Source organism: Somniosus microcephalus, unplaced genomic scaffold (assembly GCF_052327205.1).
Source record: "Somniosus microcephalus isolate GS21.2 unplaced genomic scaffold, FLI_Smic_1.0 scaffold1, whole genome shotgun sequence".
In the NCBI taxonomy this organism is placed as follows: domain Eukaryota; kingdom Metazoa; phylum Chordata; class Chondrichthyes; order Squaliformes; family Somniosidae; genus Somniosus; species Somniosus microcephalus.
This window is the reverse complement of record NW_028225188.1, coordinates 3,234,494-3,261,969: the sequence shown is the minus strand read 5'-3', so window position 1 is coordinate 3,261,969 and position 27,476 is coordinate 3,234,494. Positions and strand designations below refer to the sequence as shown.

The window sequence follows — 27,476 nt, the reverse complement described above, 5'->3', positions numbered from 1 at the left end:
CAAGGCTATTCATCAACTGCATTCATTTAAAAATAAGTGAACCTTTTCTCTTTTTGACTTTTATCCAGAACAAAGAGCCCTGGTGCTGTGAACATTTTGGTGGGCAGCCACTTTTAAAGGGACAAAGACCAGCATTCTTCCTCCTCTCTCTCTTGTGAGTATTTGTGGTGGGTGAGAGGGTGGGGGGGTGAGTCAAAGGGGACTGCGGCCCCTTTTCAACAAAAAGAATTGCTTGGCCATTTAAAGGGAATGGGTGCCCCCCAGGTATTTAAAGGGGCAGTGCCTCTTTCTCTATCATGTAAGAGCAGGGAGGTTCTGCTTGAACTGTACAAAACACCAGTTAGGCCACCGCGTGCAGTTCTGGTCGTCCCCATTGCAGGAAAGATGTGACTGCTCGAGACGGGAGATTTTCGAAGATGTTGCCAGGACCAGAGAATTTCAGCTACAAGGAAAGATTGAATACATAGAAACATAGAAGATAGCAGCAGGAGTAGGCCATTCAGCCCCTCGAGCCTGTTCCCCCATTCAATGAGATCATGGCTGATCATCCAAATTCAGTACCCTGTCCCTGCCTCCTCCCCATATCCCTTTAGCCTTAAGAACTATATAAGTACAGGAGTAAAGAAGTCTTACTCCAATTATATAGGGCCTTGGTGAGACCACACCTGGAGTACTGTGTACAATTTTGGTCTTACCTAAGGAAGGATATACTTGCCATAGAGGGAGTGCAATGAAGGTTCACGAGATTGATTCCTGGGATGGCGGGACTGTCGTATGAGAAGAGATTGAGTAAACTAGGCCTGTATTCTCTTGAATTCAGAAGAATGAGAGAGGATCTCACTGAAACTTATAAAATTCTAACAGGACTAGACAGACTAGATGCAGGAAGGATGTTCCCGATGGCGGAGGAGTCCAGAACCAGGGGTCATAGAAACATAGAAGATAGGAGCAGGAGTAGGCCATTCGGCCCCTCGAGCCTGCTCCGCCATTCAATGAGATCATGGCTGATCATCCAAATTCAGTACCCTGTCCCTGCTTTCTCCCCATACCGCTTGATCCCTTTAGCCTCAAGAAATATATCCAACTCTTTCTTGAATATATTTAATGAACTGGCCTCCACTGCCCTCTGTTGCAGAGAATTCCACGGGTTCACCACTCTCTGGGTGAAGAAATTCCTCCTCATTTCAGTCCTAAATGGCTTACCCCTTATCCTTAGACTGTGACCCCTGGTTCTGGACTCCCCGGCCATCAGAAACATCCTTCCTGCATCTAGTCTGTCGAGACCTGACAGAATTTTATAGGTTTCGATGAGATCCCCTCTCAATCTTCTAAACTCCAGTGAGTATAAGCCCTATCGACACAATCTCTCCTCATACGTCATTCCTGCCATGCCAGGTATCAGCCTGGTGAATCTTCGCTGCACTCCCTCCATGGCAAGAACGTCCTTCCTCAGGTAAGGTGACCAAAACTGCACACAATACTCAAGGTGCGGTCTCACCAAGGCCCTGTACAACTGTAGCAAGACATCCTTGTTCCTGTACTCGAACCCTCTTGCTACAAAGGCCAACATACCATTTGCCTTCTTAACCGCCTGCTGCACCTGCATGCTTACCTTCAGCGACTGGTGCACAATAACACCCAGGTCTCTTTGCACTTCCCCTTCTCTCAATCTATTGCCATTCAAATAATAATATGCCTTCCTGTTTTTGCCACCAAAGTGGATAACCTCACATTTATCCACATTATAGTGCACTTGCCATGTTTCTGCCCAATCACCCAACCTGTCCAAATCGTACTGGAGTTTCACGACATCCTCCTCACAGCTTACCCTCCCTCCCAGCTTTGTGTCGTCTGCAAATTTGGAGATATTACATCCAATTCCCTCGTCCAGATCATTAAGATATAGTGTGAACAGCTGGGGTCACAGTCTAAGGATAAGGGGTAAGCCATTTAGGACAGAAATGAGGAGGAATTTCTTCACCCAGAGAGTGGTGAACCTGTGGAATTCTCTACCACAGAGGGCAGTTGAGGCCAATTCATTAAATATATTCAAGAAGGAGTTGGATATATTTCTTAAGGCTAAAGGGATCAAGGGATATGGGGAGAAGGCAGGGACAGGGTATTGAGTTTGGATGATCAGCCATGATCTCATTGAATGGCGGAGCAGGCTCGAGGGGCCGAATGGCCGACTCCTGCTCCTATTTTCTATGAAAGAGAGGCAGAGAGGTTCAGAGAGGGAATTCCAGAGCTTAGGGCCGAGGCAACAGAAGACACGGCCACTGATGATGCAGCGATTATAATCAGGAATGCTCAAGAGGGCAGAATTGGAGGAACGCAGATGTCTCGGGGTGTGGGGGGGGGAGGAGGTTGTTTTCTTTGGAACCGAGGAAGCTGAGGGGAGAACTGATTGAGGTGTATAAAATTCTGAGGGGCCTAGATAGGGAGGACCTATTTCCCTTGGCAGAGGGGTCCACAACCAGGGGGCATAGATTTAAAGTAATTGGTTGGAGCTTTAGAGGGGAGTTGAGGAGAAATGTTTTCACCCAGTGGGTGGTGGGGGTCTGGAACTCACTGCCTGACAGGGTGGTAGAGGCAGAAACTCTCATCACATTTTAAAAGTACTTGGATATGCACTTGAAGTGCCGTAACCTACAAGGCTACGGACCAAGTGCTGGAAAGTGGGATTAGTGTGGATAGCACTTAATCGGTTGGCACGGACAAGATGGGCCGAATGGCCTCCTTCCGTGTCATTATTTTTCTGTGATTCTATCGCGGGGGGCGGGTGGTTGTGAGGCTGAAGGGAATAACTAAGATAGGGAGGGGCGAGGCCACGGAGGGATTTGAAAACAAGGATGAGAATTTTGAAATCGAAGCATTGCTTAACCGGGAGCCAATGTAGGTCAGCGAGCACAGGGGTGATGGGTGAACGGGACTTGGCGTTGAGTTACGACACGGGTAGTTTTGGATCACCTCAAGTTTACGTGGGGTAGAATGTGGGAGGCCAGCCAGGAGTGCGTTGGAATAGTCGAGTCTAGAGGTAACAAAGGGCCGGGTGAGGGTTTCAGCAGCGGATGAGCTGAGGCAGGGGTGGAGATGGGCGATGTTACCGAGGTGGAAATCGGTGGTCTTTGTTATGCTGCGGATATGTGTTCGGAAGCTCATTTCAGGGTCAGATATGACACCAAGGTTGTTAACAGTGTGGTTCAGCCACAGAGAGATGTTCGGGAGAGGGATGGAGTCAGTGGCTAGGGACTGAAAACAATTGCTTTAGTCTTCCCAATATTTAATTGGAGAAAATTTCTGCTCACCCAGAACCGGATTAGAGATTGTGGAGGGGTCAAGAGAAGTGGTGGTGAGGTAGAGCTGGATGTTGTCAGCGTACATGTGGAAACTGATGCTGTGTTTTCAGATGATGTCACCAAGGGGCAGCATTTAGATGAGAAATAGGAGGGGCCCAAGGATAGATCCTTGTGGGACACCAGAGGTAACGATGCAGGAGTGGGAAGAGAAGCCGTTGCAGGTGATTCTGTGGCTACGATTAGATAGATAAGAATGGAACCAGGCGAGTGCAGTCCCACCCAGCTGGACAACGGTGGAGAGGCGTTGGAGAAGGATGGAGTGGTCAACCGTGTCAAAGGCTGCAGACAAGTCAGGAAGGACGAGGAGGGATAGTTTACCTTTGTCACAGTCACAAAGGATGTCATTTGATGAGACTTTGATGAGACTTGATTTGACTTTAGGGCCAAGTCAGTGAGGTGGATTGGGCTGTTTCTGGCCCGCTGGTTATTGTGGGCACGGCAGGACACCAGTGGGACCGGCTCTGCCCTGTTTGTTCTTTGAGGCAAAATAAGCCAAAAAAGATTCCTGCTTCCCCCCCTTACCCTTTCTACACTCCTTTTACAGGGTTTTAGAAGTGGAACATTTACAGACAGGAAGCTCAAACCAAACAGCACCTCAAGATCTGACAGAGTTACACGTTTCCTCAGGACCTGATTCAGTCGCTCATCCAATCTGCTGGCACAGCCGTGAGTTCACACTGATGAGAGACCTTTTAAATGTTCTGAGTGTGGGAAGAGCTTCAAAATCTACAAGTACTTGAAGCGACAACAGTGGCTACACACTGGGGAGAAACTGTTCACCGGCCCCGTGTGTGGAAGGGATTAAGTGCACCATCCGTGCTGCTGAGACACCAGCTTGTCCACACCGATGAGAGACTGTTGACCTGCTCTGTATTTTTGATGTGATTCACTCATTCTTCCACCCTCCTGAGACACCAGCTTGTTCACAGTGATGAGAGACCGATTAAATGTTCTGACTGTGGGAAGAGATTTAAAAGGTCCCAGGAGCTGAAGAGACACCAGCTGGAGAGAGCAGGAGAGATTCTGTTCACCTGCTCCGTGTGTGGGAAGAGATTCACTCAGTCCTCGAATCTGCTGGCACACCAGCGAGTTCACACTGGGGAGAGGCTGGTGAAACATTCCGACTGTGGGAAAAGCTTTCAAATGTCCCAGGAGCTGAAGGGACACCAGCTGGAGAGAGCAGGAAAGAGACCATTCACCTGCTCCGTGTGTGGGAAGGGATTCATTCGGCCATCCCACCTACAGGCACACCAGCGAGTTCACACTGATACGAGACCATTTAACTGTTCTGCCTGTGGGAAGAGCTTTAAAACCTCTTGGGATCTGAAGCAACACCAGCGAGTTCACTCTGATCAGAGACCATTTATATGTTCTGTCTGTGGCATGAGCTTTAAAAGCTCCAGCACTCTGAACGGACACCAGCGAGTTCACACCGGGGAGAGGACATTCACCTGCTCCGTGTGTGGGAAGGGATTCACTCAGTCATCCCACCTGTTGGGACACCAGCGAGTTCACACTGGGGAGAGGCCATTTACCTGCTCCGTGTGTGGGAAGGGATTCACTCAGTCATCCCACCTGTTGGGACACCAGCGAGTTCACACTGGGGAGAGGCCATTTACCTGCTCCGTGTGTGGGAAGGGATTCACTCAGTCATCCCACCTGTTGGGACACCAGCGAGTTCACACTGATGAGAGACCATTTAAATGTTCTGACTGTGGAATGAGCTTTAAAAGCGCTGGGATTTTGAATGGACACCAGCGAGTTCACACTGGGGAGAGGCCATTCACGTGCTCCGTGTGTGGGAAGGGATTCACTCAGTCATCAAGCCTGGTGGCACACCAGCGAGTTCACACTGGGGAGAGGCCATTCACCTGCTCCATGTGTGGGAAGGAATTCACTCGATCACCCCACCTGTTGAGACACCAGCGAGTTCACACTGATGAGAGGCCGTTTAAATGTCCTGACTGTGGGAAGAGCTTTAAAAGCTCTGGGGATCTGATGGGACACCAGCGAGTTCACACTGGGGAGAGGCCGTTCACCTGCTCTGTGTGTGGGAAGAGATTCACTTGGCCATCCCACCTACTGACACACAAGCAAGTCCACACTGGAGAGAGGCCATTCACCTGCTCTGTATGTGGGAAGGGATTCACTCAGTACTCCAGCCTACTGAGACACCAGCGCGTTCACACGGTTCCAGTCACAGTCATAGAGTCATAACGGCACAGAAGGAGGCCATTCGGCCCATCAAGTCCGTGCCAGCTCTCTGTAGAGCAATCCAGTCACTCCCAATCCCCCGCTCTATCCCCGTAGCCCTGCAAGTTTATTTCCCTCAAGTGCCTATCCAGCCTCCCCTTGAAAACATTGAGTGTCTCTGCTTCCACCACTTCCGTCGGCAGCGAGTTCCAGGTCCTCACCACTCGCTGCGTAACAAAGTTTTTGCTCACATCCCCCCCGTATCACTTGCCCATAACCTTAAATCTGTGTCCCCTAGTCCTTGTACCATCAACTAGTGGGAACAGCCTTTCCCTGTCTAGCCTATCCAAACCCGTCATAATCTTGCACAGCTCTATCAAATCACCCCTCAACCTCCTTTGCTTTAATGAAAACAAATCCAGCTTCTCCAACCTGTCCTTGTAGCTAAGATCCCCCATCCCCGGAACCATTCTGGTAAATCTCCTCTGCACCCTCTCAAGGGCCTTCACATCCTTCCTAACGTTTGGTGACAAGAACTGGACGCAATACTCCAGTTGTGGCCTAACCAGTGCTTTATAAAGTTTTAGTATAACTTCTCTACTTTTGTACTCATTACCTCTATTTATGAAGCCCAAGATCCCATATGCTTTGTTAACCACTTTCTCAATATGTCCCGCCACCTTCAGGGACCTATGCACATTAACTCCCAGGTCCCTCTGTCCCTGCACACTCTTTAAAACTGTGCCATTAAGTGTATATTGCCTCTCCCTGTTCCTTCTGCCAAAATGCATCACCTCACACTTCTCTGTATTAAATTCCATCTGCCACTTGCCTGCCCATTCTGCTAGCCTTTCTATGTCCTGTTGCAGTTGATTGGTGTCATCCTCACCGTTTGTCACACCCCCAAGTTTGGTGTCATCGGCAAATTTAGAAATTCTACTCTGTATTCCAATATCCAGGTCATTTATATATATCAAAAAAATTATATAACTGCTGTGCTGATGATTCTATAGATACTGGAACAGTTCCCATGGATTGGAGGGTAGCTAATGTTACCCCACTGTTCAAAAAAGGTGGTAGAGAGAAAACAGGGACTTATAGACCGGTAAGCCTGACATCGGTAGTGGGGAAAATGCTAGAGTCCATTATAAAAGATGTAATAGCAGAGCACTTGGAAAACAGTGACAGGATCAGACAAAGTCAACATGGATTTACAAAAGGTAAATCGTGCTTGACTAATCTACTGGAGTGTTTTGAGGATGTAACTGGTAGAATAGATAAGGGAGAACCAGTGGATGTGGTGTATTTGGACTTTCAGAAGGCTTTCGGTAAGGTCCCGCATAAGAGATTAGCGTGTAAAGTTAAGGCACATGGGATTGGGGGGCAAGGTACTGACTTGGATAGAGAACTGGTTGGCAGACAGAAAGCAAAGAGTTGGAATAAACGGGTCTTTTTCCGAGTGGCAGGCAGTGACTAGTGGGGTACCGCAGGGATCGGTCCTTGGACCCCAGCTATTCACAATATATATTAATGATCTAGACAAGGGAACTAGATGTAATATCTCCAAGTTTGCAGACGACACAAAGCTGGGTGGGCGTGTGTGCTGTGAGGAGGATGTTGAGAAACTCCAATATGATTTGGACAGGTTGGGTGATTGGGCAGATGCCTGACCGATGCAGTATAACATGGATAAATGCGAAGTTATCCACTTTGGTGGCAAAAACAGGGAGGCAGATAATTATCTGAACAGCAATAGATTGGGAGAAGGGGAAGTGCAACGAGACCTGGGTGTCCTTGTGCACCAGTCGCTGAAGGTAAGCATGCCGGTGCAGCAGGCAGTTAAGAAGGCAAATGGTATGTTGGCCTTCGTAGCGAGAGGGTTTGAGTACAGGAACAAGGATGTCTTGCTGCAGTTGTACAGAGCCTTGGTGAGACCACATCTTGAGTATTGTGTGCAGTTTTGGTCACCTTATCTGAGGAAGGATGTTCTTGCCATGGAAGGAGTGCAGCTAAGATTCACCAGACTGATATCTGGGATGGCAGGAATGATGTATGAGGAAAGTTTGGGTCGACTGGGCTTATACTCGCTGGAGTTTAGAAGAATGAGAGGTGATCTCACTGAAACTTATAAAATTCTAACAGGACTGGACAGACTAGATGCAGGAAGGATGTTCCCGATGGTCGGGGAGTCCAGAACCAGGGGTCACAGACTAAGGATAAGGGGTAAGCCATTTAGGACAGAGATGAGGAGGAATTTCTTCACCCAGAGAGTGGTGAACCTGTGGAATTCTCTACCACAGAAGGCAGTGGAGGCCAATTCATTAAATATATTCAAGAAGGAGTTAGATATATTTCTTAAGGCTAAAGGGATCAAGGGATATGGGGAGAAGGCAGGGACCGGGTACTGAGTTTGGATGATCAGCCATGATCTCATTGAATGGCGGAGCAGGCTCGAAGGGCCTTCTATGTTTCTATGATTCCCTTCTTTTGACTGTTCTTGGTGTTACATAGAATGTACAGCACAGAAACAGGACTTTCAACCCAACTGGTCCATGCCGGTGTTTATGCCCCACACCCACCCTACTTCAATTAACCCCATCAACATATCCTCCTATTCCTTACACACTCATGTGGCTTCCCCTTAAATGCATCTGTACTTTAAGCCTCAACTACTCTTTGTGGTGGCGAGTTCCACATTCTCACCACTCTCTGGGTAAACAAGTTTCTCCTGAATTCCCTCCTGGATTTATTGGTGACCATCTTATATTTCGTGGATATTAAAACCCCAATAACTGGACTGGATTTTAAGATTCTGTATCAATAAATCAGCTTTGTTTGAAACACCCAGTCTATTGAGGCCTTGTTTCTAAGATAAGCCAAGAGCTAATTGATGACTTGTTACAGACATTCCCTGTCCTCTCAATGTCGGTGTCCAGGGGAGAAGCTGATGGGTTTGTGTTACTTTCTTGAAGTGAATTTTTGTGCTCAAGAAGGTGCTGGATGTCACTGTGGGGAAAAGGAACATTTTAACATTCTCAGCACCTGGTGTCAACGTCAAACACTCTCAGGCCAGGTACAGCACAGGTTAGATACAGAGTAAAGCTCCCTCGACACTGTCCCATCAAACCCTCCCAGGGCAGGAACAGCACGGGTTAGATACAGAGTAAAGCTCCCTCTACACTGTCCCATCAAATACTCCCAGGGCAGGTACAGCACGGGTTAGATACAGAGTAAAGCTCCCTCGACACTGTCCCATCAAACCCTCCCAGGGCAGGTACAGCACCGGTTAGATACAGAGTAAATCTCCCTCTGTACTGTCCCATCAAACACCCCCAGGGCAGGTACAGCACGGGTTAGATACAGAGTAAAGCTCCCTCTACACTGTCCCATCAAACACTCCCAGGGCAGGTACAGCACGGGTTAGATACAGAGTAAAGCTCCCTCTACACTGTCCCATCAAACACTCCCAGGGCAGGTACAGCACGGGTTAGATACAGAGTAAAGCTCCCTCTATACTGTCCCATCAAACACTCCCAGGGCAGGTACAGCATGGGTTAGATACAGAGTAAAGCTCCCTCTGCACTGTCCCATCAAACACTCCCAGGGCAGGTACAGCACGGGTTAGATACAGAGTAAAGCTCCCTCGACACTGTCCCATCAAACCCTCCCAGGGCAGGTACAGCACCGGTTAGATACAGAGTAAATCTCCCTCTATACTGTCCCATCAAACACTCCCAGGGCAGGTACAGCACAGGTTAGATACAGAGTAAAGCTCCCTCGACACTGTCCCATCAAACCCTCCCAGGGCAGGAACAGCACGGGTTAGATACAGAGTAAAGCTCCCTCTACACTGTCCCATCAAATACTCCCAGGGCAGGTACAGCACGGGTTAGATACAGAGTAAAGCTCCCTCGACACTGTCCCATCAAACCCTCCCAGGGCAGGTACAGCACCAGTTAGATACAGAGTAAATCTCCCTCTGTACTGTCCCATCAAACACCCCCAGGGCAGGTACAGCACGGGTTAGATACAGAGTAAAGCTCCCTCTACACTGTCCCATCAAACACTCCCAGGGCAGGTACAGCACGGGTTAGATACAGAGTAAAGCTCCCTCTACACTGTCCCATCAAACACTCCCAAGGGCAGGTACAGCACGGGTTAGATACAGAGTAAAGCTCCCTCTATACTGTCCCATCAAACACTCCCAGGGCAGGTACAGCATGGGTTAGATACAGAGTAAAGCTCCCTCTGCACTGTCCCATCAAACACTCCCAGGGCAGGTACAGCACGGGTTAGATACAGAGTAAAGCTCCCTCGACACTGTCCCATCAAACCCTCCCAGGGCAGGTACAGCACCGGTTAGATACAGAGTAAATCTCCCTCTATACTGTCCCATCAAACACTCCCAGGGCAGGTACAGCACACGTTAGATACAGAGTAAAGCTCCCTCTACACTGTCCCATCAAACACTCCCAGGGCAGGTACAGCACGGGTTAGATACAAAGTAAAGCTCCCTCCACACTGTCCCATCAAACACTCCCAGGGCAGGTACAGCACGGGTTAGATACAGACAAAAGCTCCCTCGACACTGTCCCATCAAACACCCCCAGGGCAGGTACAGCACGGGTTAGATACAGAGTAAAGCTCCCTCCACACTGTCCCATCAAACACTCCCAGGGCAGGAACAGCACGGGTTAGATACAGAGTAAAGCTCCCTCTACACTGTCCCATTACACATTCCCAGGGCAGGTACAGCACGGGTTAGATACAGAGTAAAGCTCCCGCTACACTGTCCCATCAAACACTCCCAGGGCAGGAACAGCACGGGTTAGATACAGAGTAAAGCTCCCTCTACACTGTCCCATTACACATTCCCAGGGCAGGTACAGCACGGGTTAGATACAGAGTAAAGCTCCCGCTACACTGTCCCATCAAACACTCCCAGGGCTGTCCAGCACGGGTTAGATACAGAGAAACGCTCCCTCTACACTGTCCCATCAAACACTCCCAGGGCAGGTACAGTACGGGTTAGATACAGAATAAAGCTCCCTCTACACTGTCCCATCAAACACTCCCAGGGCAGGACAGCACGGGTTAGATACAGAGTAAAGCTCCCTGTACACTGTCCCATCACACATTCCCAGGGCAGGTACAGCACGGGTTAGATACAGTGTCAAGCTCCCTGTACGCTGTCCCAAGAAACACTCCCAGGGCTGTACAGCACGTGTTAGATACAGAGTAAAGCTCCCTCTACACTGTCCCATCAAACACTCCCAGGGCAGGTACAGCACGGGTTAGATACAGAGTAAAGCTCCCTCTACACTGTCCCATCAAACGCTCCCAGGGCAGTTGCAGCACGGGTTAGATACAGAGTAAATCTCCCTCTGTACTGTCCCATCAAACACCCCCAGGGCAGGTACAGCACGGGTTAGATACAGAGTAAAGCTCCCTCTACACTGTCCCATCAAACACTCCCAGGGCAGGTACAGCACGGGTTAGATACAGAGTAAAGCTCCCTGTACACTGTCCCATCACACATTCCCAGGGCAGGTACAGCACGGGTTAGATACAGTGTCAAGCTCCCTGTACGCTGTCCCAAGAAACACTCCCAGGGCTGTACAGCACGTGTTAGATACAGAGTAAAGCTCCCTCTACACTGTCCCATCAAATACTCCCAGGGCAGGTACAGCACGGGTTAGATACAGAGTAAAGCTCCCTCGACACTGTCCCATCAAACCCTCCCAGGGCAGGTACAGCACGGGTTAGATACAGAGTAAAGCTCCCTCTACACTGTCCCATCAAACGCTCCCAGGGCAGTTGCAGCACGGGTTAGATACAGAGTAAAGCTCCCTCTACACAGTCCCATCAAACACTCCCACGGCAGGTACAGCACGGGTTAGATACAGAGTAAAGCTCCCGCTACACTGTCCCATCAAACACTCGCAGGGCAGGTACAGCACAGGTTAGATACAGAGTAAAGCTCCCTCTACACTGTCCCATCACACATTCCCAGGGCAGGTACAGCACGGGTTAGATACAGAGTAAAGCTCCCTGTGCACTGTCCCATCAAACACTCCCAGGGCCGGTACAGCACGGGTTAGATAAAGAGCAAAGCTCCCTCTACACTGTCCCATCAAACACTCCCAGGGCAGGTACAGCACGGGTTAGATACAGAGTAAAGCTCCCTCTACACTGTCCCATCAAACGCTCCCAGGGCAGGTACAGCACGGGTTAGATACAGAGTAAAGCTCCCTCTACACTGACCCATCAAACACTCCCACGGCAGGCACAGCACGGGTTAGATACAGAGTAAAGCTCCCTGTACACTGTCCCATCAAACACTCCCAGGGCAGGTACAGCACAGGTTAGATACAGAGTAAAGCACCCTCTGCACTGTCCCATCAAACACTCCCAGGGCAGGTACAGCACGGGTTAGATACAGGGTAAAGCTCCCTCGACACTGTCCCGTCAAACCCTCCCAGGGCAGGTACAGCACCGGTTAGATACAGAGTAAATCTCCCTCCATACTGTCCCATCAAACAATCCCAGGGCAAGTACAGCACGGGTTAGATACGGAGTAAAGCTCCCTCCACACTGTCCCATCAAACACTCCCAGGGCAGGAACAGCATGGGTTCGATACAGAGTAAAGCTCCCTCCACACTGTCCCATCAAACACTCCCAGGGCAGGTACAGCGCGGGTTAGATACAGAGTAAAGCTCCCTCTACACTGTCCCATCAAACGCTCCCAGGGCAGGTACAGCATGGGTTAGATACAGAGTAAAGCTCCCTCTACACTGACCCATCAAACACTCCCACGGCAGGTACAGCACGGGTTAGATGCAGAGTAAAGCTCCCTCTACACTGTCCCATCAAACACTCTCAGGGCAGGTACAGCACCGGTTAGATACAGAGTAAAGCTGTCCCATCAAAGACTCCCAGGGCAGGTACAGCACGGGTTAGATACAGAGTGTCAGCCATGGCTCAGGCGGCAGCACTCTCTCCTCTGAGTCAGAAGGTTGTGGGTTGAAGTCCCACTCCAGAGACTCGAGTCTAAAACTCTGTGCTGCCCCTCCAGTGCAGTGCTGAGGGAGTAAAGCCCAGTGCAGAGTAAAGTTCCCTCTGCACTGCTCCACTAACAGGCCTGAGCCCCAAACTCAGAAGAGCGCCCTCTGCTGCATTCCATGTGTCTCAGCAGCGGGAGAAGCAGGCGGCGGAAGTCCCGCCCCTCGAACACCCCGATTGGTTGGAGGACCCGCCGCCACCTCAGTCCTCCGAGCTCCGCCCGCTCTCTCCCTATTGGTCGGAGCTCCCGTCAGTCACCGCCGTGGAGTTGATGACGTGGCCCAGTCAAGCTCCCTGCAGAAGACAAGGGGCTGCGGCCGCTCGGTGCCGGGAGGGCGCTGGGACGGTGCGGTTTGTATTTTCTTTTTATTTATCTCCCCACCCGCGCTTCTCTCCGCTATATGTAAAAAAAACCCTGATAAAACTCACTTTCCGCCGGTGATCCGGACTCTCGCGGTTGCCCGGGCCTTCCCCAGAATGCGAGGCCCTGCGCAGGCGCGGTAGTGGCTCAACTTCGGGAGCCGGGCCCGGCGGCGCATGCGGAGTAGGGGGAGGGGGCGGGGCCTATTCAGAGGGGGAGGATGATTGACAGGTTCCCGGGGGGGCTGCTGAGCATGCGCGGTGCGGGCCGGGCGCCTGTGGAGCAGGAGAGGGCAGGGCCATGGAGCGCATGCGCGGGATCAGCGGCAACTTTAGTGTCACAAAGGGACCGAGTGTCTTCAAATCTCTCCCCTCTTCTAATTTCCTGCAAAACCAGTTTATAAAAGTCATCACTGAAAGTACATAGAAACATAGAAGACAGGCTGATCATAAAAAAAGCAGTTTGTTTTTAAATTGATGAAACAGAAACAAGAAACCCTGGGGAGCAAATGTGAGTAAAAATATTTTTTCTCCCTGAATTAATTTTTTAAATATTAATTTTCTGCGTTTTTAATGATTAATTTCAAGCACTTTAAGAGAAATATGGGAGTGGTGGGGGTTCTCTTAAAGGGACAGGCGCTCTTTCTATGAGATTTTCATTAAAGGGACCGCGTCCCCGTGGATGACCGATTTTAAAGGGACAGCGTCTCCCTTTTTTATAATGTATATGTAAGAGACTGACATTTAAAGTAAGGCAAATCCCCTGTGTGAGTGCTTGGCGAGAAATCAGGTGCTGTTTGCTCTCGCCCCCTCCCAATTTTCTGCCAACGGACAGAAAGCAGAGAGTAGTGGTGAACGGTTTCTTTTCAGACTGGAGGGAGGTAAACAGTGATGTTCCCCAGGGGTCGGTATTAGGGCCAATGTTCCCTCTAATTTTTTTTGAGGTGCGTGGCCCCTTTAACGGGCTGCACGGCCCATTCAAATTTCCGCACATGCGCGTTTATTCCATTTATAGGGCGGTGAGCCGGCTGCGCGGGACCTCCAGACCGCTGCGTGGCCGCGCAACTTAACGTGAACATTGATTCAGACCACTGCTTTTTTTGATATATATCAATGACCTGGACTTGGGGATCCAGGGCAAAATTTCAAAATTTACAGACGACACGAAACTCAGAAATGTAGCAAACAATGAGGATAGTAACAGACTTCAGGAGGATGTAGCCAGACTGGTGAAATGGGCAGAAACGTGGCAGATTAAATTTAATGTAGAGAAGTGTGAAGTGATTCATTTTGGTAGGAAGAATGAGGAGAGGCAATATAAACTAAATGGTCCAGTTTTAAAGAGGGTGCAGGAACAGAGAGGCCTCGGGGTGTATGTACACAAATCTTAGAAGGTGGCAGGACAAGTTGAGAAGGCTGTTAAAAAAGCATACAGGATCCTTGACTTTATTAATAGAGGAATAGAGTACAAAAGCAAGCAGGTTATGCTAAGCCTTTATAAAACACTGGCTCGGCTTCCGCTGGGCACCACACTTTAGGAAGGATGTCAAGGCCTTAGAGAGGGTGCAGAAGAAATTTACGAGAATGGGACCAGGGATGAGGGACTTGAGTTACGTGGAGAGACAGGAGAAGCTGGGGTTGTTCTCCTTAAGCAAAGAAGATTAAGAGGAGATTTGATAGAGTTGTTCAAAATCAGGATGGATTTTGAGAGAGTAAATAAGGAGAAACCGTTTCCAATGGCTGAAGGGACAGAAACCAGACAAGCGTGCTAAGCTTGAATAAAGGAGACTATGAAGGTATGAGAGCGGAATTGAGTAGAGTGGATTGGGGAAATAGATTAAAGGGTAAGACGATACATGATCAGTGGTGTACATTTAAGGAGTTATTTTACAACTTCCAAAAAAATATATTCCACTGAGAAGAAAAGGGTGTAAAAGAAAAGACAGCCATCCGTGGCTAAGTAAAGAAATTAAGGATAGTATTCGACTAAAAACAAGGGCATATAAGGTAGCCAAATCTAGTGGGAGGATAGAGGATTGGGAAAACTTTAAAAGACAGCAAAAAATAACAAAAAGATTGATTAAGAAAGGGAAGATAGATTATGAAAGTAAATTAGCAAAAAATATAAAAACAGATAGTAAGAGTTTTTATAGTTATATAAAAAGAAAAAGGGTGGCTAAAGTAAATGTTGGTCCCTTAGAGGATGAGACCGGGAAATTAATGGTGGGAAATATGGAGATGGCAAAAACACTGAATGAATATTTTGTATCAGTCTTTACAGTAGAAGACACTAAGAATATCCCAACACTGGACAAACAGGGGGCTATAGGGGGGAGGAGCTAAACACGATCAGAATCACTAAGGAAGTGGTACTCGGTAAAATAATGGGACTCAAGGCGGATAAATCACCTGGACCTGATGGCTTACATCCTAGGGTCTTGAGGGAAGTGGCGGTAGGGATTGTGGATGCATTGGTAATAATTTTCCAAAACTCCCTGGACTCAGCAAAGGTCCCGGCAGACTGGAAAACTGCTAATGTAACGCCCTTATTTAAAAAGGGCAGTAGACAGAAGGCTGGAAACTATAGACCGGTTAGCCTAACATCTGTGGTAGGTAAAATATTGGAGCCCATTATTAAGGAGACAGTAACAGGACATTTGGATAATCATAATTTAATTGGACAAAGTCAGCATGGTTTTATGAAGGGGAAGTCATGTTTGACAAATTTGCTGGAGTTCTTTGAGGAAGTAACATATAGGGTGGATAAAGGGGAACCAGTGGACGTAGTGTATTTAGACTTCCAAAAGGCATTTGACAAGGTGCCACACAAAAGATTATTGCTTAAGATAAAAAATCACGGGATTGGGGGTAATATTCTGGCATGGATAGAGGATTGGCTATCTAACAGAAGGCAGAGAGTTGGGATAAATGGTTCATTCTCAGACTGGCAATCAGTAACTAGTGGTGTTCCGCAGGGGTCAGTGCTGGGTCCCCAACTCTTTACAATCTATATTAACGATTTGGAGGAGGGGACCGAGTGTAACATATCAAAGTTTGCAGATGATACTAAGATGGGAGGGAAAGTAGTGAGTGAGGAGGACATAAAAAACCTGCAAGGGGACATAGACAGGCTAAGTAAGTGGGCAGAGATTTGGCAGATGGAATACAATACTGGAAAGTGTGAGGTTATGCACTTTGACAGGAAAAATCGTAGAGCAAATTATTATCTTAATGGCAAGATACTGGAAAGTACTGAAGTACAAAGGGATCTGGGGGTCCTGGTGCACGAAACTCAAAAGGTTAGTATGCAGGTGCAGCAAGTGATTAAGAAGGCCAATGGAATGTTGGCTTTCATTGCTAGGGGGATAGAATATAAAAATAGGGAGGTATTGCTTCAGTTGTACAAGGTATTGGTGAGACCGCACCTGGAATACTGCATACAGTTTTGGTGTCCATACTTAAGAAAAGACGTATTTGCTCTCGAGTCAGTACAAAGAAGGTTCACTCGGTTAACCCTGGGGATGAGGGGATGGACATATGAGGAGAGGTTGAGTAAATTGGGACTCTACTCATTGGAGTTCAGAAGAATGAGAGGCGATCTTATTGAAACATATAAGATTGTGAAGGGGTTGGATCGGGTGGATGCGGGGAAGATGTTTCCGATGATGGGTGAAACTAGAACTAGGGGGCATAGTCTTAGAATAAGGGGCTGCTCTTTCAAAACTGAGATGAGGAGGAACTACTTCACTCAGAGGGTGGTAGGTCCATGGACTATGCTGCCCCAAAAAGCTGTAGAAGCTACATCATTACATAAATTTAAAACAGAAATAGACAGTTTCCTAGAAGTAAAGGGAATTAAGGGTTACGGGGAGCGGGCAGGAATTTGGACATGAGTCTAGGTTCGGATCGGTCATGGCCCTGTGGGTAGCGGAGCGGGCCCAGGGGCCGTGTAGCCTGATCCTGCTCCTATTTCGTGTGTCTAATTCTGTTAGATTCAGGAGATGGTTCTGTGATAGTAGATTGGCGGTTAGGATCAGATCAGCCATGATCTTATTGAATGGCGGAGCAGGCTCGAGGGGCTGATTGGCCTACTCCTGCTCCTATTTCTTATGTTCTTATGTAAGGCGATTGGCAAAAGAACCAGAGGTGACACGAGGAAACAGATTTTTACTCCAAGTTGTTGTGATCTGGAATGCGCTGCCTGAAAGGGCGGTGGAAGCAGAATCAATATTATAATTCAAAAGAGATTGAGGTAAATACTTGAAGGGAAAACATTTACAGGGCTTTGGGGAAAGAGCAGGGGGAGTGGGATTAATTGGATCGCTCTTTCAAAGAGCCGGCACAGGCACAATGGGCCGAATGGCCTCCTTCTGTGCTGTATCATTCTATGATGCTATTCTACACAGACACACACACATACAGTCAGACAGACACACAGACACAGATACTCACTAAAATACAGTCAGACACACACACATTTTTTCTGCATGAACTTTTATTATGAATTTCAAAGACTTTAAGAAAAAGATGGGAATGGTGGGTGGAGGGCTCTTAAAGGGACAGGGACTCTCCTTTTCAGTGTGATTTTCATTAAAGGGACCGAGTCCTTCCTTGCCTGTGGAGGACCAATTTTAAAAGGACAGCGTCTTGAAATCAGGTGCAGTCTGCGTGTGAACCACCACCTCCCAATTTCCTGCCGAGCGATCCCTGCGGGCACCACTCCACTCCAGGAGTGGCTCCAAGAATCATACAGCACAGAAGGAGGCCATTCAGCCCATCGTGCCTGTGCCGGCTCTTTGAACGAGCTCTCCATTTAGTCCCACTCCCCTGCTCTTTCCCCATAGCCCTGAAAATGTTTCCCCTTGAAGTATTTATCCAATTCCCCAGTGAACGTTATTATTGACTCTGCTTCCACCGCCCTTTCAGGCAGCGCATTCCAGATCACAACAACTCGCTGCGTCAATAAAATTCTCCTCACCTCGCCTCTGGTTCTTTTGTCAATGACCTTATATCTGTGTCCTCTGGTTACCGACCCTCCTGCCACTGGAAACAGTTTCTGCTTATAAGCTACAGCTATACAAAGCCCTGGTTAGACCCCAGAGAGTCATAACGGCACAACAAGAAGCCATTCGGCCCATCAAGTCCGAGCCGGCTCTCTGTAGAGCAATCCAGTCAGTCCCATTCCCCCGCTCTATCCCCGTAGCCCTGCAAGTTTATTTCCCTCAAGTGCCTATCCAGTCTCCCCTTGAAAACATTGAGTGTCTCGGCTTCCACCACTTCTATCGGCAGTGAGTTCCAGGTCCTCACCACTCGCTGCATAAAAAAGTTTTTCCTCACATCCCCCCCGTATCTCTTGCCCAAAACCTTAAATCTGTGTCCCCTAGTCCTTGTACCATCAACTAGTGGGCACAGCCTTTCCCCGTCTAGCCTATCCAAACCCGTCATAATCTTGTACACCTCTATCAAATCACCCCTCAACCTCCTTTGCTCTAATGAAAACAAATCCAGCTTCTCCAACCTGTCCTTGTAGCTAAGATCCCCCATTCCCGGAACCATTCTGGTAAATCTCCTCTGCACCCTCTCAAGGGCCTTCACACCCTTCCTAAAGTGTGGTGACCAGAACTGGATGCAATACTCCAGTTGTGGCCTAACCAGCGCTTTATAAAGGTTCAGCATAACTTCTCTACTTTTGGACTCAATACCTCTATTTATGAAGCCCAAGATCCCATATGCTTTGTTAACCACTCTCTCAATATGTCCCGCCACCTTCAGGGACCTACGCACATTAACTCCCAGGAACTCCTTGGAGCACTGTGTACAGTTCTGGGCACCGCACCTCAGAAAGGATATACTGGCCTTGGAAGGAGTGCAGCACAGATTGACCAGAATGTTTCCCAGGCTCCAAGGGTTAGATTATGAGGGAGAGATTACATAAACTAGGCTTGTGTTCCCTGGAATCTAGAAGGTTAAGGAGTGATTGAGGATTTTAGGATTTTGAAAGGAATTGGTAGAGTAGATAGAGAGAAACTTTTTCCGCCGGTGGGGCAGCCGAGGACAAGGGGACATAAGAACATAAGAAATAGGAGCAGGAGTAGGCCAATCGGCCCCTCGAGCCTGCTCCACCATTCAATAAGATCATGGCTGATCTGATCCTAACCTCAAATCTTCTATCACTCTCCATCCCACCCGAACCCATGTGATCTCCCGGGAGAGGCGAAAAACCAGATAAAAAACCCAATGGCCAATTTGGGAGAAAAAATCTGGGAAATTCCTCTCTGTCCCATCTAGGCGATCGAAACTCTTCCAGGAGATCACTCTGTCCCTATATTTTCTACAGTACTTACCTTCTGTAAAGGCGATCTCCACCCCAGCCAGGAACAGGAATAAAACCATCTCCTGAAATCTAACACCGAATTAGAACACAAGAAGTAGGAGCAGAACCAGGCTACACGGCCCTTGGGCCCGCTCCACTACCCACAGGGCCATGACCATTCCGAACCTAGACTCATGTCCAATTTCCTGCCCGCTCCCCGTAACCCTTAATTCCCTTTACTTCTAGGAAACTATCTATTTCTGTTTTAAAATTTATTTAATGATGTAGCTTCCACAGCTTTCTGGGGCAGCAAATTCCACAAACCTACCACCCTCTGAGTGAAGAAGTTTCTCCTCATTTCAGTTTTGAAAGAGCAGCCCCTTATTTTAAGATTATGCCTCCTAGTTGTAGTTTCACCCATCATTGGGAACATCCTCACCGCATCCACCCGATCAAGCCCCTTCACAATCTTATATGTTTCAATAAGATCGCCTCTCATTCTTCTGAACTCCAATGAGGAGTCCCAATCGACTCAACCTCTCCTCATATGACCACCCCCTCATCCCCGGGATTAACCGAGCGAACCTTCTTTGTACTGACTCGAGAGCAAGTATGTCTTTTCTTAAGTATGGACACCAGAACTGTTTGCAGTATTCCAGGTGCGGTCTCACCAATACCTTGTATAACTGCAGCAATACCTCCCTGTTTTTATATTCTATCCCCCTAGCAATAAAAGCCAACATTCCATTGGCCTTCTTGATCACTTGCTGCACCTGCATACTAGCTTTTTGAGTTTCGTGCACCAGGACCCCCAGATCCCTTTGTACTTCAGTACTTTCCAGTTTCTTGCCATTAAGATAATAACTTGCTCTATGATTTTTCCTGCCAAAGTGCATAACCTCACACGTTCCAGTATTGTATTCCATCTGCCAAATCTCTGCCCACTTACTTAGCCTGTCTATGTCCCTTTGCAGGTTTTTTATGTCCTCCTCACTCACTACTTTCCCTCCCATCTTTGTATCATCTGCAAACTTTGATATGTTGCACTCGGTCCCTTCCTCCAAATCGTTAATATAGATTGTAAAGAGTTGGGGACCCAGCACTGACCCCTGCGGAACACCACTAGTTACTGATTGCCAGTCTGAGAATGAACCATTTATCCCAACTCTCTGCTTTCTGTTAGAGAGCCAATTCTCCACCCACGCCAGAATATTACCCCCAATCCCGTGATTTTTTATCTTAAGCAATAATCTTTTGTGTGGCACCTTGTCAAATGCCTTTTGGAAGTCTAAATGCACTACGTCCACTGGTTCTCCTTTATCCACCCTGTATGTTACTTCCTCAAAGAACTCAAGCAAATTTGTCAAACATGACTTCCCCTTCATAAAACCATGCTGACTTTGTCCTATTAAATTATGTTTATCCAAATGTCCCGTTACTGTCTCCTTAATAATGGACTCTAACATTTTACCAACCACAGATGTTAGGCTAACAGGTCTCTAGTTTCCAGCCTTCTGCCTACTACCCTTTTTAAATAAGGGTGTTACATTAGCAGTTTTCAATCTGTGGAAGCTACATCATTAAATAAATTTAAAACGGAAATCGACAGTTTCCTAGAAGTAAAGGGAATTAGGGGTTACGGGGAGTGGGCAGGATATCAGACATGAGGCGAGGTTCGGATCGGTCATGGCCCTGTGGGTGGCGCAGCGGGCCCAGGGGCCGCGTAGCCTGGTCCTGCTCCTACTTCTTGTGTTCTAATTCTGTGTTAGATTTCAGGAGATGGTTCTATTCACAGGGATTAGTGGAGACCTCGGGAACAGGCTGCCAGCTAGGAGTCCTTCAAGAGTAAATTGGGCCTGTTCCTGGCTGGGGTGGAGATCACCTCTTACAGAAGGTAAGTACTGCAGGAAATACAGGGACAGAGTGATCTCCTGGACGAGTTTCGATCGCCTAGAAGGGTCGGAGAGGAATTTCCCAGATTTTTTATCCCAAATTGGTCATTGGGTTTTTTAACTGGTTTTTCGCCTCTCCCGGGTGATCACATGGGTTCGGGTGGGACGGAGAGTGAAAGTAGATTTGAGGTTCGGATCAGATCAGCCATGATCTTATTGAATGGCGGAGCAGGCTCGAGGGGCCAATTGGCCTACTCCTGCTCCTGTTTTTTATGTTCTTATGTAACCAGTACAAGTGAAGCGACTCCTTCTCCCGGAGATTTATTAAACGTGAATACTCCAAGAGTTGACCAAAAATCAGGTTAGTAATATTAATCAAGGAGTCAATTTCTGCTGTAAGAAGGGATGATACCTTAGCAGGTTCCTCTAATGAGGCCATATGGATAGAACTTAAACAAAAAGGGGGCAAGCACTTTGCTGGCAGTGTACTATAGGCCCCCAAACAGTAAGGGGGAGATAGAGGAACAGATATGTAGGCTAATCTCAGAGAAGTGTAGAAATAATAAGGTAATAACTGTTGGGGATTTCAACTTCCCCAATATTAACTGGGATAGTCAGAGTGTGAAAGGCTTAGAGGGTGTGGAATTCTTAAAGTGCATCCAGGAGAGCTTTTTCAGCCAACATGTAGAAAGTCCGACAAGAGATGGGGCGGTACTGGACCTAATTCGAGGGAATGTAGCAGGGCACGTGGTAGAAGGGTTAGTAGGAGAGCATTTTGGTGACAGTGACCATAATTCGGTGAGATTTAAAGTAGTTATGGAAAAGGACAAAGATGGGCCGGAAATAAAGGTTCTAAATTGGGGGAAGGCCGATTTTAATATGATAAGGCAGGATCTGGCCAAAGTGGACTGGGATCAGCTACTTGTAGGAAAATCCACATCAGAGCAGTGGGAGTCTTTCAGAAAGGAAATAGAGAGAGTACAACGCCATCATGTTCCTGTAAAGGTCAAGGGTGGGACCAACAAGCCCAGGGAACCCTGGATGTCAAGGGACATACAAGAATGGATTAGGAAAAAAAGGGAGGCTTTTGGCAGATACAAAGGACTAAAAACAGTGGAAGCCCTAGAGGAGTATAGAAAGTGCAGGGGGGGGGGTACTTAAAAAAGAAATTAGGAGAACGAGGAGGGGTCATGAAAAAACACTGGCAGGCAAAATAAAGGAAAATCCCAAGGTGTGTTATTAGTATATTAAGGGCAAGAGGAAAACCAGGGAAAGAGTAGAGCCCATTAGGGACCAAAGTGGCAATCTGTGTGTAGAGCCAGAAGATGTAGGTGAGGTTTTAAATTAATATTTTGCATCTGTGTTCACTATGGAGAAGGACGATGTAGGCATAGAAATCAGGCAGGGGGATTGTGATATACTTGAACAAATTAGTATTGAGAGGGAGGAGGTACTAGTGGTTTTAGCGGGCTTAAAAGTGGATAAACCCCCAGGCCCAGGCGAGATGTATCCCAGCCTGCTGTGTGAGGCAAGGGAGGAGATTGCAGGGGCTCTGACACAAATTTTCAGAACCTCTCTGGCCACAGGGGAGGTGCCAGAGGACTGGAGAACAGCTAACGTAGTACCATTATTCAAGAAGGGTAGTAGGGATAAACGAGAGAATTATAAGCCAGTGAGCCTAACATCAGTGGTAGGGAAATTATTGGAAAAAAATCTGAGGGAAAGAATTGGCCTCCACTTGGAGAGGCAAGGATAGTCAGCATGGCTTTGTCAGGGGGAGATCATGTCTAACCAATTTGATTGAATTTTTCGATGGGGGTGACTAGGTGTGTGGATGAGGGCAGTCCAGTTGATGTAGTCTACATGGACTTCAATAAGGCTTTTGACAAAGTCCCACATGGGAGACTGGTCAAGAAGGTAAGAGCCCATGGGATCCAGGGCAATTTGGCACATTGGATCCAAAATTGGCTTAGTGGCAGGAGGCAGAGGGTGATGGTCGAAGGTTGTTTTTGTGACTGGAAGCTTGTGTCCAGTGGTGTACTGCAGGGATACCGGTGCTGGGTCCTTTGCTGCTTGTAGTGTACATTAATGATTTAGATATGAATGTAGGAGGTATGATCAGTAAGTTCGCAGATGACACGAAAATTGGTGGAGTGGTAAATAGCGAGGAGGGAAGCCTCAGGTTACAGGACAATATAGATGGGTTGGTCAGATGGGCAGCACAGTGGCAAATGGAATTTAACCCTGAAATGTGTGAGGTGATGCATTTTGGGAGGACTGACAAGGGAATACACAATGAATGGTAGAACCCTAGGAAGGACAGAGGATCAGAGGGACCTTGGTGTGCATGTACATAGATCCCTGAGAGCAGCAGGACAGCGAGAAGGCATATGGGATACTTGCCTTCATTAGCCGAGGCATAGAATATAAGAGCAGGGAGGTTATGATGGAGCTGTACAAAACACTAGTTAGGCCACAGCTGGAATACTGTGTGCAGTTCTGGTCGCCACATTATAGGAAGGATGTGATTGCATTGGAGAGGGTGCAGAGGAGATTCACCAGGATGTTACCTGGGCTGGAGCGCTTCAGCTATGAAGAGAGACTGGACAGGCTGGGGTTGTTTTCCTTAGAGCAGAGAAGGCTGAGGGGGGACCTGATTGAGTGTGCAAAATTATGAGGGGCATAGATAGGGTAGATAGAAAAGAACTTTTCCCCTTAGTAGAGGGGGTCAATCACCAGGGGGCATAGTTTCAAGGTAAGGGGCAGGAGGCTTAGAGGGGATTTGAGGAAGAACTTTTTCACCCAGAGGGTGGTTGGAATCTGGAACTCACTGCCTGAAAGGGAGGTAGAGGCAGGAACCCTCACAACATTCAAGAAGCATTTAGATGAGCACTTGAAACGCCATAGCATACAAGGCTACGGACCAAGTGCTGGAAAATGGGATTAGATTAGACAGGGCTTGATGGGCGGCGCGGACACAATGGGCCGAAGGGCCCCTTTCTGTGCTGTATAAATCAATGACTCTATGGTAGCACTCTTGCCTCTGAGGCATAAGGTTGTGGGTTCAAGTCCCACTCCAGAGACTTGAGCACCAAAATCCAGGCTGACACTCCAGTGCAGTACTGAGGCACTGTCAGAGGTGGCGTCTTTCGGATGAGATGTTAAACTGAGGCCCTGTCTGCTCTCTCAGGTGGATGTAAAAGATCCCATGACACTATTTTGAGAAAGAAAGACTTGCATTTATATAGTGCTTTCATGACCAGCAGACATCTTGAAGTGCTTTACAGCCAATGAAGTACTTTTGAGGTGTTGTCACTGTTGTAATGTGGGAAAGAGCAGGGGAAATATCCCCGGTGTCCGAGCCAATGTTTATCCCTCAATCAATGGAACAAAAGGATAATAGCAAAATACTGCGGATGCTGGAAATCTGAAATAACAACAGGAAATGCTGGAAACACTCAGCAGGCCAGGCAACATCCGGAGAGAGAGAAACAGAGTTAACAAAAAGATAGATTATCTGGTCATTATCACATTGCTGTTTGTGGGAGCTTGCTGTGCGCTATTTGACTGCCGCGTTTCCTACATTACAACAGTGACTACACTTCAAAAGTACTTCATTGGCTGTAAAGCACTTTGGGACATCCGGTGGTGGTGAAAGGTGCTATAGAAATGCAAGTCTTTCTTTCTTCACTGGATTCACCAGCGACCTCTTCTGGCTGATGGTTGATTGACAGACGATAGTCTGCGCATGCGCACAAGGAGCGGCGGTTTGGGCCGAGTCCGGCACAGTGACCCCTCCCGGTCACCAAGGGCAACAACCGCGCATGCCCAGAGGAGACCAACCCCCCTCCCCCACTCGGAGCTGTGCCTGCGCACTCGGACCCTGCCGGACAGAGTCAGTGCGGGACATTCCGGGGAAAGGCCTTGGTGTCGGGTCCAGAGTCGCGATCGGTGACGCAAAGTGAGTTTTCTCCACTCCGATTGGGTGGAGAATCGCGCGGGGTGGGGGGGGATCGGGAGAGAATAAAGAGAAATAGAAAAACCTGAGAGTCCGCGAGGCCCCGGACCGAGCGGCGTCAGTTGGACGGAGCACATGATCTCCTTGGGGACACGTGACCCAGCCCAGGGCCTGATTGACGGGAGCTTCCGACCAATAGGGAGCGAGCGGGGCGGGGCTGGAGGAGCGAGCCGGCGGCGGGTCCTCCAACCAATCGGGGCGCCCGAGGGGCGGGACTTGCGCCGGCTGATTGTCTGATCCGCAGGGCAGCGAGTTTCTCCAGTCCCTTGTTCAGGGCCCGGGGCCAGGGGAGGCTGTGGGCCTTTATTCCCCTCATTGGACACAAGGCTCTTTGGCTCACAACACACTGGCTCAGATTTTAATAGAGACTTTTTAAATTCATCAATAAAAGCAGATAAACCCCGTGCTTCTGTGGAACAAACTTTCTAATATTTTATAGAATCATAGAATGGTTACAGCACAGAAGGAGGCCCGTCGAGCCCGTGCCGGCTCTCTGCAAGACCACTTCAGCTAGTCCCACTCCCCGCCCTTTCCCCGTAACCCTGCACATTTCTTTACTTCAGGCACTTATCCAATTCCCTTTTGAAAGCGGTGATTGAATCTGCCTCCACCACCCTTTCAGGCAGTGCATTCCAGATCCTAACCACTCGCTGTGTAAAGAAGTTTTTCCTCATGTTGCCTTTGGTTCTTCTGCCAATCACCTTAAATCTGTGTCCTTTGGTTCGCGACCCTTCCACCAATGGGAACAGTTTCTACTCTGTCCAGAACCCTCATCATTTTGAATACCTCTATCAAATCTCCTCTCAACCTTCTCTACTCTAAGGAGAACAACCCCAGCTTCTCGAGTCTATCCACGTAACTGAAGTCCCTCATCCCTGGAACCATTCTTGTAAATCTTTTCTGCACCCTCTCTAAGGCCTTCACATCGTTCATAAACTGCGGTGCCCAGAATTGGACACAATACTCCAGTTGAGGTCGAACCAGTGTTTTATAAAGGTTCATCATCACCTCCTTGTTTTTGGACTCTATGCCTCTATTTATAAAGCCCAGGATCCCGTATGCTTTTTTAACCACTTTCTCAACCTGCCCTGCCACCTTCAATGATTTGTGCACACATACCCCCAGGTCTCTCTGTTCCTGCACCCACTTTAGGATTGTACCCTTTAGTTTATATTGCCTCTCCTCATTCTTCCTACCAAAATATATCAGTTCGCACTTTTCTGCGTTAAATTTAATCTGCCACGTGTCCGCCCATTCCACCAGCCTGTCTATGTCCCCTTGAAGTCTATCACTATCTTCCTCACTGTTCACTTTACTTCCAAGTTCTGTGTCATCTGCATATTTTGAAACTGTGCCCTGTACACCCAAGTCCAAGTCATTAATATATATCAAGAAAAGCAGTGGTCCTAGTACCGACCCCTGGGGAACACCACTGTGTACCTTCCTCCAGTCTGAAAAACAACCATTCACCACTACTCACTGTTTCCTGTCACTTTGCCAATTTCGTATCCATGCTGCCACTGTCCCTATTACTCCATGGGTATCAACTTTGCTGATAAGCCTAGTATGTGGCTCTTTGTCGAACGCCTTTTGGAAATCCATGTACACCACGTTAACCGCATTGCCCTCATCAACCCTCTCTGTTACCTCATCAAAAAACTCAATCAGAATCAGAGCGGCCAGGCCCCAGCACCAGGAAACCCAGGGTGCAGCGCCTCCCCCATCCGAGCCGCCGCTTCCCGGTTTCTGCAGCCGGTTCCACCAAGTCCGACTCGGGACAAAGGACAGGAGCCAGGCTCCCAGAATGACCCGTGGCCCCGGAGAGCATATGCACTCTCAGCGGGGAAATCAGCGCGTTGGATAGAGCGGTTTCTGGGGCGCGGTGATTGTGGGTGCTGCGGCCACCATTAGTCAACAGCTGTGGGGAAGAGTTTTATTGCAGGTGATGGCAGGTAGGTCCCTGGCCGCCTGTGTAGGTCTTTTTGTTGCTTCAGTTTGAGCTGGAGTGGAGATGGAGGAGAAGCTGCTGGGTTTAACCCCCAGTACTTCTGAGCCCAGGAGGACCCAACAATTTCCAATGTGTGACAGTCAAGGGAGGTGGATTCTGGGGGAGATTAGGTTGTTACACAGACACTGTCCCTACAATGTAAAAGAGTATTGTTTTAGGAATAAGTATTTCTGTAGAGGCTTTTAATCCATTTTACATATACAGATTTGTTTTAATTCATTCTTGGGATGTGGGCGTCGCTCGCAAGACCAGAATATGTTGCCAATCCCC

The 27,476-nt window shown here is 48.2% G+C and overlaps 1 protein-coding gene across 1 annotated transcript in view; it reads left to right on the top strand.

The window, feature by feature from the left end:
- Positions 1–17,530, top strand: part of LOC147084155 (uncharacterized) — a 29,214-nt gene extending 11,684 nt beyond the window's left edge. Inside the window, exons 2-3 of the mRNA XM_085979838.1 lie at positions 4,563–5,549; positions 17,489–17,530. Of these exons, the coding sequence (XP_085835964.1) occupies positions 4,563–5,549; positions 17,489–17,530 (1,029 nt within the window). The remainder of the gene's footprint in view (positions 1–4,562; positions 5,550–17,488) is intronic.
- The last annotated feature ends 9,946 nt before the right edge of the window (positions 17,531–27,476 follow it).